The sequence below is a fragment of the Diorhabda carinulata genome, chromosome 5 (assembly GCF_026250575.1).
Source record: "Diorhabda carinulata isolate Delta chromosome 5, icDioCari1.1, whole genome shotgun sequence".
NCBI lineage: Eukaryota > Metazoa > Arthropoda > Insecta > Coleoptera > Chrysomelidae > Diorhabda > Diorhabda carinulata.
In genome coordinates, this window is record NC_079464.1 from 21498491 (window position 1) to 21509078 (window position 10588).

Sequence of the window (10588 nt, forward strand, 5' to 3'; positions counted from 1 at the left end):
AATTTATATAAAACAATAATTTTATTACTAAAAGATTGGTACGGTTACTTTTCGACATAATCACTAAAGAGATTGCGACTTTTGTCATATCTATGGACAAGCTTTTCAATACCCTCTTCAAAGAAAGTTGCCGCCAATTTCTGCAACACTATGGTCTTCAGCCTGTAGAAAACGAATCACACATCGCAATTCACACTTGGCGGGAGCATCATTAATGGCGGACATGTTTACGTGGCTGTAGCACAACGCCGACTGACGCCTGAATGTCAACAATGACGGAGTGTGTAATGCGAGAGCTTCGCAGTCGTCTACAGTGCTTGTCCGCGTAGCGTATGTATGGAGCGATTGGACGTTGATAAAAAATGGCCCTCGTATATGAACAGTTTAAACTAAAATGTCCTACTATTAACCTTTTCATTTCATAAATCATTTCTGAAATCCATTATGGGACTAACTTTATCAGTTGCAGCAGTCAAATGTTGAAAACCTACTAAAATTGGGCAAAGCCGGGAAAGCTTCATTGGCCTGACTCTAGAAGAGCGTCCCAGTGAAGCCGACAATATACTATTTTCTTTCTCGTTCCAAATACCTCGTACAGGTTGCACATGTTTGAGAATGCATTCTCGGAGGATAGAGAAATCGTTGCCTTTCTATCCTCCTTAGTCGGAACAGCTTTCACTTATAAAAACTGTCTATATGGTCGTTTATCGTTTAATCGATTATCTGTTATGTGAGTGCTCCTATCGTGAAGTGATAAACGACGTTGAAACCTGGGAGGAGAGTTAGCTAGTTAACTAAGTTTCCAAATGGTACGAAATATAGGGTAACACCATGAGCCTCAAGCCTACGAGTGATCTCCAACCAATCTAGATCGAGCATACCCGTACTAACCTAACTTAGATAATAAATCATGTTTAGAATATATAGAGGAGTGGTTCAACAAACCATGAAAAGTAAGAAGACCATTGATATGATCATTCGACATTGTACTGTTAAACCAAGACTTCAAAAATGGGGAGTGACACTGTACAACTATTACAAAGAGTATAGGAAAGAAGAAGAGACCATAGAGTATCTGCTCTATCGTGAAGTGAGAAACGACTTTGAAACATGGGAGGATAGTTAGCTAGGTAAATAAGTTTCCAAACGGTACGAAATGTAGTGTAACACCATGGGCCTCAAGCCTACTAGTGATCCTCAACCAATCTAGATCGAGCATACCTGTACTAACCTAACCTAGATGATAAATCATGTTTAGAATATATAGAGTAGTGCTTTAACAAACCACAGAAAGTAAGAAGACCATTGGAGTAAATACTCGACATTGTACTGTTAGCACAATACTCCAAAAACTACACAGCTGTTGAAAAGAGTGTAGCAAAGAAGAAGAGACCATAGAGTATCTTCTCTAACAGTGCTCTATCGGTTAGCTAGTTAACTAAGTTTCCAATTGGTGAAAAATGTAGGGTAACACAATAGGCCTCAGGCCTCCGAGTGAACCACGACCAATCTAGATCAAACATACCCGTACTAACATAACCTAGATAATAAATCATGTTTAGATTATATAGAGTAGTGGTTCAACAAACCATGGAAAGTAAGCTAAAAAGCAAGGCAAACATGTTGATAGTAGCGTTGTGGGCGTCCAAGGGTCGTTAAGCACATAGGCCTTCTGATAGGCCCACCGTGCCCCAATTGATATTACCAAAGGCCAAAATCCTTTGAGAAGGCAATCAGGCGCTATGGCTTGAACCTTTTGATGTTATTATGCAAAATGTGAGGCTTGCCCAAGGATTTGAACCGCGATCGGACAAAGATGTAAACTCAATTGGCAACTTTAAATATATTCAAAAATGAAATCAACAAAGTCTACAATAAAATATGTTTTAAAAGTAACTCCTGAAAAATAAAACAAAAGTGTTAACCCAAACTGGAACTTTCCTTTCTGTTTCTGCTTTCAATCCTAATTCAAATAACCTCGAACATTCTTGATTCAAGCGATTACTCAAATCTGAATTTTTTGTTACTATTGCCACTTGGGTTTCTAAATCTCGTTTCACCGATCTTTCTCCAAAGTTCGGAGATCCAATCAATGTCATCGAGGGAACATTTTCATTTGGCATGTAATACCTAGAGAATATTAATAAATATATTAAAGTGGTCATATGAAGAAAACATGTAAAGAACTATTTATACAAATAGCTTTAATCGGCATAAAATTACACTGAAATACTTACCATAAACCTTTAGAGTGATATGTCCAACTTTCTCTATAATATTCAAATAAGCGAATTCTATGTTGTTGATTTTTTTGTTCATATAACTTTTTAAAATTCTTGGCTATGTATGAATATGCATAGGGAATCCCCCCAGCCAAACCTTTTGCTCCTAAAAAACCATTGGCCTAAAAAAATTAGTTCCATGCAATGGGAATCAACCCAGAGTACTCGATACATAGAGAGAAGTTTCGCATTTCGAGGTTATGTTTTGCACATCACCTTCTGTGTTAATTGTTTCATTTTCATGACAGATTTACTTGCCCTGTCTTATGAATTGAGGAGTTTATGCATCGATAGGACTATTATCAGTTAGATACTGAACACACAGTTTACACTATCACTACACCAACACTCACAATTATACGACCGACATCCTCTTCAGAGGTAAACTGTTTACCTTCAGTATCTGAAGATGATAATTTGGTTATTTACCGAAACACATGTCAGATAGTGCAATTGTGAATGTTGGTGTAGCACACATCACTGAGCAGGAGCGATGAAATGGTGATTCCATGCTATTTTGAATAATGGAGCCGCCTGGAAAACAGATGGCTCCAGGAGGAATGGCTTGACCGAAAAAGGCTTCTGGGGAGGACATTCCAAAATAAGCGAATCTTTTTCTGCACCGATGGGTGCAGAACCCATCCTTGGTGTGGCCAAAAGCGTTCTCATCGCGTCTCTGAACGGTCTACTCAGAGACAGGCGCGGCAGATATGGATAAAGACATCTGGCATGAGACAAGCCAAGGCCCATATAGACGGACCCCGTGCGTCTCTCACCAAACAACTGCTCCAGCTAAATAGGCGCGAAATCCGACTAGTAACCGGACTTCTAACCAGACACTGCCAACTCCACACCATGGGTAATCACGGACGATCCGGAGTGCCGTTGGTGCATGGAGGAGAACGAAACCGCAGTTATCTGCGTAGGCAAACCTCACAACTTGGCTAATGACATTAAACGGTTCAAGCTAAAGCGCACGATTGGCTTCTTAAAGGACATCGGCATCTGGTAACGTCAAGTGGGGCGCGACGGGCCTATCTGAAGGCCTATGTGCTCAACGGCTCCCTAGCCGCCCACAACTATGAACTATGAGTGTTGGTGTAGTGTTAGTTTAAACAGTGTGTTCAGTATGAAATCCCTAAGGATTCCGGAACTTCTAACTTAGTTACGAAAAAATTACGAAAAATTAAAAAGAATAGTTATCTAATATACTTTTCCTACTTTTGCACTTTCTCATACATTTTTGATATAGACTTGTTAACTTTCTTATTTATGTTACTCGCCCACTAATAAAGACCGCGAAGTTGGTTCTGTTATGTTATAGAAGCTAAAGTTTGGCGAATGCCGCGGGCATTTTTTTGTAGGAGCTGTTTTTTTTCTTGTAACTGTTTTCATAGAGATAACTTCTAAGAAGGTCTTTTCGTTTGATTACGGCATTCTAGGGATCTTAAGAATCCGGAAGTTCCAGAAAGCTGTTTTAATATATAAAGCGAGAGTCTAACAGCCTTAAGTCAATCAACAATTAAATGGCATAGTGAATAGATCGGGACAGTGTGAACTACACCTGAATACAAAAAGTGAGCTAAACGGTATATTTTAAGGAGAGAATACTCAGAAAATATGTCTTCACGAAATGATGGATCGTTTTTTCGATAGTACATTTTTGCATTACTTTTTAGCGGGAAAAAATCGCGAAAATTTGATTTTTTTATTAAATTGTCGTTTTTTTTCGAAATTTGTACTAAACAAAAAACCGCACTCAAAAAGCTTTACTCATGGCTTAAAAAATATGATATAAACACCTAACATATGAAATTCCAAAGACAAAGTGAATAGTTAAAATTTATTGAATTAGTTAAATTGTCAATAAAGATAAGTTTTCAAAATAGTTTTTTTTTTAATTATAAAAATTATAAAAATCTTAAGTGTTCTACACTATGGAACTTCCCCCTAAATTAGCGTATCTATCATAATCAACCGATAAATAAAATTAACAATCAGATTTTAGATAAAATATTACCAATGTTATATAATTAGATCAAATCTCTAGGTCTACTAACAAAATCATTCAAAAGAATTATGTGTACAATTGAAAATGGAAAGAAACTATCTATAATGAAGCAGCTATTAAAACAACGACCTCCTATATCACCAGCTCAAAACTGACATGGAAGTGCTAAAGAATACTGATGAATCGCCATCCTCTTATCATATAAGACAACTAAGCTGGAATTTCTGGAGCCGCACACACTGTTTACAGTACCACACATTGTGTTTACCTTCAGCCTCTGAAGACGATAACTTGGATATCGAAACGCGCGTGAGCCAATGGGGTTGGAACATTCAATAAAACTAAATTCAACTCGAATTTACAGCAATAATGGTGTTCATTTCAAGTCGATAGGATTAGTATTAACAAAGATTAAAAATGTATCTTTAATTGCTGTTTCGAAGCATACATGCATCAAAGATGACAATACTTTTACCAAAAACGTCTTTTATTGCACGGTAGCTTTTATGTTGTACAGGAAAATGCTCAGGAAAGACGAAAAGGAGGTTAAAAAGTATTTGGATATTAGTAAAAAGAAAATAAACCACCACACTAGCTTATTTACATGACACTATCGACGCAGGAAGTACCCGAAGAGAATAGCTTCTGTGGGGAGGAACAGACTTCTGTGGACATAGTTCTAGAATGCCTCACAGTAGCAATCATATGCAAAAATTCTTCTACAAGAAACCGTTAGGTGCGAAGATCTACAGAACAGATATTGAAGTTTAGTCATAGATATCAAAAACAGCTCTGATAGAGGAGCACAATAGTCCTTAAGGTTGGTGTGCCCTATAACCTAAAAAGCTACAAACAACAATCCAATACTGTACTGGAACACTGGTTAGAAATACTAGGAATAGTTTGGCTAGAAAGATAGTAAGTCAAGATCGAATGTTATGGCTAACTGACTTATTTCTAGTGGGATTAAAGGCTCGTTCAGACAATGACATTTTCTGTCGTGGCACCTAATACCGTGACGTGAATGCCGCAACAATGCATTGTCTGAACAGTTGAATGTCTCGATGTCGTGACGCTAGTGCCGCATATCAAAGATTTTTGATATACGACATCGTGACACCGGCGATGTCGCGGCAGTGACATCAAATGTCTCGCTTGTTTCATCGTTTGAACATCGGCGACGGTGACAGTACTGAGAGTGCGATACTACAATACGTATTTTTTGGCGCGAATCTGCTGTTTATCATTCGATCATGTCTTCGTTTTATATACTTACATTTCTGGATTGTTACCAGCAATACCCTTGTCTATGGGATAAGTCAATTTCAGCATTTAAGGATAGAAATAAAAGGGATCAAGCGGACGAAGCGTTTTTGAACATTTTTAAATTAGAAAATTTAAAAGCATTGAGGGCAAAAATTAGATCAATTCGAGGAACATACAACAATGAATTTCGAAAGGTGAAAAAATCAATGACAACTGGTTCTGGTGTTGATGAAATTTATAAGCCCAAGTCCCACTGATATAATTTTGCTCACGCCTGTCTTTCAAAAAACGATGGAAATTGTAAAAAGACTTGGGGTCCTCCAATTGCAAATTCCCTCAGCAGTGTTCCTGATGCACCTAATGTGTTCCTACGTCTAATCTACTTTCTTACCCACACTGCCTCAACTTCAATTAATTAGTTCCTCTAATACATCTGCTACTGCAGTTAAGAGCTCCGCCATTTCTGATAATAGTATATCGCAACACAAGTGTTGGTGAAGTGTGAACACCTAGTGTCATAACATCGAATGACAAACGCTGTCACAGCATTTGATGACACGACATGAATGTCACCGTCTGAACGAGCCTTAACTTTAATCAAAGCAGAACCTAATAAATAATTTTTCAAGGAATCTTCATGACTAAGCACCGATTCTCGAATTTGTTATTAGAAACATGTAAAGTTCATTTGAAATCGTGTTATTCAAGTCCCCAATGCCCCTACGACATCACATTACCTTAGGATGAGCCATAAGAATGTCACAGTCTGCTTCACATTTATCTATTATTGTATTCATATAATCTTTTGTTAAATTAAAATACCCAGTAGCTATTTTCAACTTACTCCCTGGAGGAGCATCAGCCAATATTTTATTGGTAATCAAGGCGTCATGATTAACATCAAGTTGTCCCATTTGTACCATCGGGTATATCCATGTGTCTAAAACCGATATTAGGAAAAAAATTAAGAAAACACCTCACTCAAATGTGTGTATATGATACGCTCAAAGACCGAAAACAGTCAGTGGCCGTTTAAAACAGCCACGACGCGTTCTGTGCGCCTTGCGCTTGCCAGAATGCGTTGTGACTGTTCTGATATAGCCAGAACTCGAATGAAATTATTTTAGATTTAGAAGACGTCAGCTCACGTAATACATATAAAGCTGCTTATTAATAATCATTTGATAACAAAGTATTACAACACTCATTATTTGAATAGATGTTTAATGACAACGTTTTTATTTATGTTTTATATCCAAATAGTCAATAGTTAATATAACTAACCTAACCTAACTGCGTCAAATATAAAGTTCAATTCAATTCAAAATGCCACAACAATTTATTCCTCAGGCAAAAACAAATAAGTGGATATACAGCGAAGATTGATTTTAGTAATATACTTTTTTACATTAAATCGACTGTTAATAATTTATATTAACTATTGATTGACTATATGGATATAAAACATAAAAAAACGTTGTCCTTAAATATTTATTTAAATAATGAGTGTTGTACTATTTTGTTAAACAACGCGTTCTGGCAAACGCCTGTCGCACACGTTGTGACTGTTTTAAACAACCACTGGCCGTTTTCGATCTTTGAGCGTAGCATTTTAAGCAATTTTACCGATTTTCAGCTTGGTGAAAATTTATGTAGCTTCCTATTATTTATTAGTCTAATTTGTCCGGACTATTACTACTAGTAAATAGTAAACACGACTACCTATGGGTGGCACTAGTGAGCTTATGAACTGTCTTTGTGTTAATGTATTAGTGTAGCGTCAGTTGTCAGTTTGACCAGTGCATTATGCTTTTCGCTCCGTTTTAAAACTTTAAACGTGTTTTTTTAACACTACCATCATAATAATTCAGCCAATTTTGATCCTATTAATTTAAAACCTTGATAGAAGAAGTTTTATAACATCATTTTCTAAGGAATTAAGTACGATTTTGAGAATAAATTGAAAGTTTTTTGTTTTACGAACGATTTTTCATGATTTTTTTATACGAAAAAAAAATTATTTTTTCAAACTTCCGCCATTTTGTTAAAATTTGATATTTTTTAAACCCCTACGTACTTCTCTTGCTTTTATTTTAAACATTAAGAAAAAAATAGATTTTTATGTTTCAGATCAATAACTACGACTAAAAGTTGCCAAGTTGCCGGTAGTGTGGCCTCTCTAAAAATTCCTCTTATGCTTATAGCTCTGTATTGACGTTATTTTGTTTTTGAACCTCTGTAAAAATTAATATAATAGACAAGCGGAGCGTGACGTTACGGCCAGGGTTGGCAGATCCTTGGTTGCTGAATAAGGGACAATCTCCCTCCCGAAAAGCAAGAGGGGGAAAATTTTCATTGAAATAAAGAAACAAGGTTAAAAAAAATAACCTTTAAAACGTATTTTTTCTAAAATGTATTATCTGGACCTTAGTATTAATATAATTAATATTAATTTTTGAACCACATTTTAATCAAATTATTAAAATATAATAATAAATAAACGAAAGTTTAGTTTAAATCAACTTGATTATTACGCACAACTTTTTCTTTGGCATATCTTCAGTGCTTCAACTTTTCCTTTTTTTCCTTGATTCATTGTATATATGAAGAGTCTAGCAGCAGTACCTATAGCCTAAATTTACTATATTACAAAAGAAAAAGATTTTTAAAACACACGCCAAATCTACTTAAACAGTATATAAATTAACAACCTCATTCAGTTAGAGCTTAACTCATCTGTCGCGAACTGAACTGAGTAACAAATGGTGAAATGGATGACATGGCTGGACAATACAATGTTTACTAAAACATTTTACGTAATTTTTCATTTGTTTGACAATTTTGTTACTCATAAACGTAAAATAATGGACAAGCAGCATCCCGTTTCACTTTGTTCCGGGATATGGGAAAAGTTAAGGAAATATGGGACTGTCCCTTGAAATACGGGACGTCTGGCAACTCTGGTTATGGCGATCATATTGTTATAGTTCATTTTCCAAACAAAGTTTGTGAGGTAGTGTGTATCCTTTAAAGTTATTTAAAAAGTGTTTAATTAGTTTACTGTTGTATAAGATGGTGATGTGTTTTGTGCCAGAAAGTATTTTTTTGTAAAATTTATCAAAGAAAATACGAAAATGTAGTCTATTACTTCAAAACATGTATAATAAAGTCATCTAATTAGATTTTGCATCTGAAAAGAAGTTTTTTAAAAAAAAATCCAAAAATTATCTTCAAAAACCAGCCTCTACAGTGGTGTTACCTCTTAAAATGAACCTAAGATAAATCTTTATAATTCTCATCAATACACTTACCTTTTGAATTATTGTTATCGTTGCAGTTGCAGTTCTTATCCATAGCATTTTGTATATAATATTTTATTTTATTGGCAGCTTTTTCGATAAAATATTTCTTATTGCTTTCGTATGGCAATTGTTTCCAATTTTTAGACAATCCAATATTGTCATGTTTATCTAAATGTAAGCTGAAATCTTGAACTTCATTAATTAAACCAGAATAAAAATCAGTTAAATTTTTATCCTTGATTACAAAATATCTATCTTGACGATTAGTAAAATAATCATTTGATAAATTTGCACCACTAATTATAAGTGTATCATCAAAAATATAGATTTTCATGTGTTGCAAGCCTAATAATTCATTCCATCTATCAGGTACAATCTTTTTAAGAAAACCACGTAATTCTGGTGTATGATATAAAGATACTTTCAAATTAGTATTTTCCTGAATTAATGGTAAAATCATATTTCTAGAATTCGATGTACCTCTACTTCCTCTAGTATAATCTAACAAAATATTAATTCTGAGTTTTTTATTTCTATAACTCTTGTTATTCCTTATGGACTCTAATAGTTTCTGTTCCAAATTACCACTTCCTAAATATAGACTAACTAAGGTAATACGTTCTTTGGCAGTAGAACAGTTTGTTAGTAGAGTATTGTAGAATTCTTCAGGTTCCGTTAAAATCGTTATATCTTTACCACTTATAGAGAAACATGGTGCGACAGTAAGAAGCCATCCAAAAGGTATATTTTCATTTTTTATTACTGAGTGCGTGTAAGAAATTTGTTCAGATGGTATTGTTGCCTCTAGCACACTAAACAATCGTCTAATCATTTTCAAATGTCATTTAGATGTTATTTAATATATTCCGGACTATTAATACTGCTAAAAACATAACCAAAGATTCAGCAATCTGACGTTTATGAAATTTTTTTTGACAAATGAACTTCGATTACTCGAGAGTTCATTCTATACTTCATGTTCCAAAAGAATACAATAGATGAAAAATTTGATGATGTATTTGAATATTTCTATTGTTATTTAATCTTCAAATAATAATAGAAAACAAATTTCTTGTCTTTTTATTGAGTTAATTATAAAAAATTGAACCTTAATTTGTGGTTTGACAATATTACAAACTTTTTAATTACAAATAAAAATAAATCTTGGTTGAGCTCCCTATTTCTACCTTCATGTAGACACAAATTTCTGTGAATTTGTATACATTTCAGAAGCTATATCTAACTATTTCTACAAATCGTTATCTCTATCGTTTTAATTATTCTATGTACCATAATCGATTTAAACTAAAAAAATAATAAGTCTTAGTTTACACCCAGCGTTTAACAACAGTGTCATACCGTAATTGATTTGTCTGAAATAAATAGAAATAATAATAACTCCATTTATTTTTATTTATTTATATTTATTATTACATGGAATGATAGATTCAGAACCAAAATAAGTTATTGTTAACAAATCATTCAGATATAATTTGAAATTAATTTAGTGTTTGTAATCAGAAATGTAGCATAAGTCGGATACTAGAGAGTATTTGTAAGGTTACGTTTTTCCAATACATTTTTTAACGATTAATCTCTTTATTATTAACAATAAAAATAACAAATCAAATAGATAATAAACTTGTATACATTTGTTTTAAATTAAAAATTTATAGTTGTCTATATTGGGTGCATTCCACTAAGCGTTCACGGCGCCTGAAATACTC

At 34.2% G+C, this 10588-nt stretch overlaps 1 protein-coding gene across 1 annotated transcript; it reads right to left on the reverse strand.

Annotated features, from left to right (window-relative positions):
• Positions 1 to 2: 2 nt before the first annotated feature.
• Positions 3 to 9801, reverse strand: LOC130894367 (CDP-diacylglycerol--glycerol-3-phosphate 3-phosphatidyltransferase, mitochondrial). Its single transcript, XM_057801137.1, has 4 exons — positions 8871 to 9801; positions 6297 to 6499; positions 2238 to 2404; positions 3 to 2130 (listed from the first exon to the last, which is right to left on the reverse strand). The coding sequence occupies exons 1-4, from the start codon at positions 9691 to 9693 to the stop codon at positions 1887 to 1889; spliced, it is 1437 nt and encodes a 478-aa protein (XP_057657120.1). The 5' UTR covers positions 9694 to 9801; the 3' UTR covers positions 3 to 1886.
• Positions 9802 to 10588: the final 787 nt, after the last annotated feature.

What these genes read in the sequence shown, in the direction of transcription:
- LOC130894367 (XM_057801137.1), bottom strand. Translation starts at nt 9,693, where the DNA reads ATGATTAGACGATTGTTTAGTGTGCTAGAGGCAACAATACCATCTGAA. An exon ending in TTCTTATGGCTCATCCTAAG is followed by an intron (nt 2,405 to 6,296) that starts GTAATGTGATGT and finishes TAATTTTTTTAG; the next exon opens with GCCAATGGTTTTTTAGGAGC. An exon ending in TATCACTCTAAAGGTTTATG is followed by an intron (nt 2,131 to 2,237) that starts GTAAGTATTTCA and finishes AATATTCTCTAG; the next exon opens with GTATTACATGCCAAATGAAA.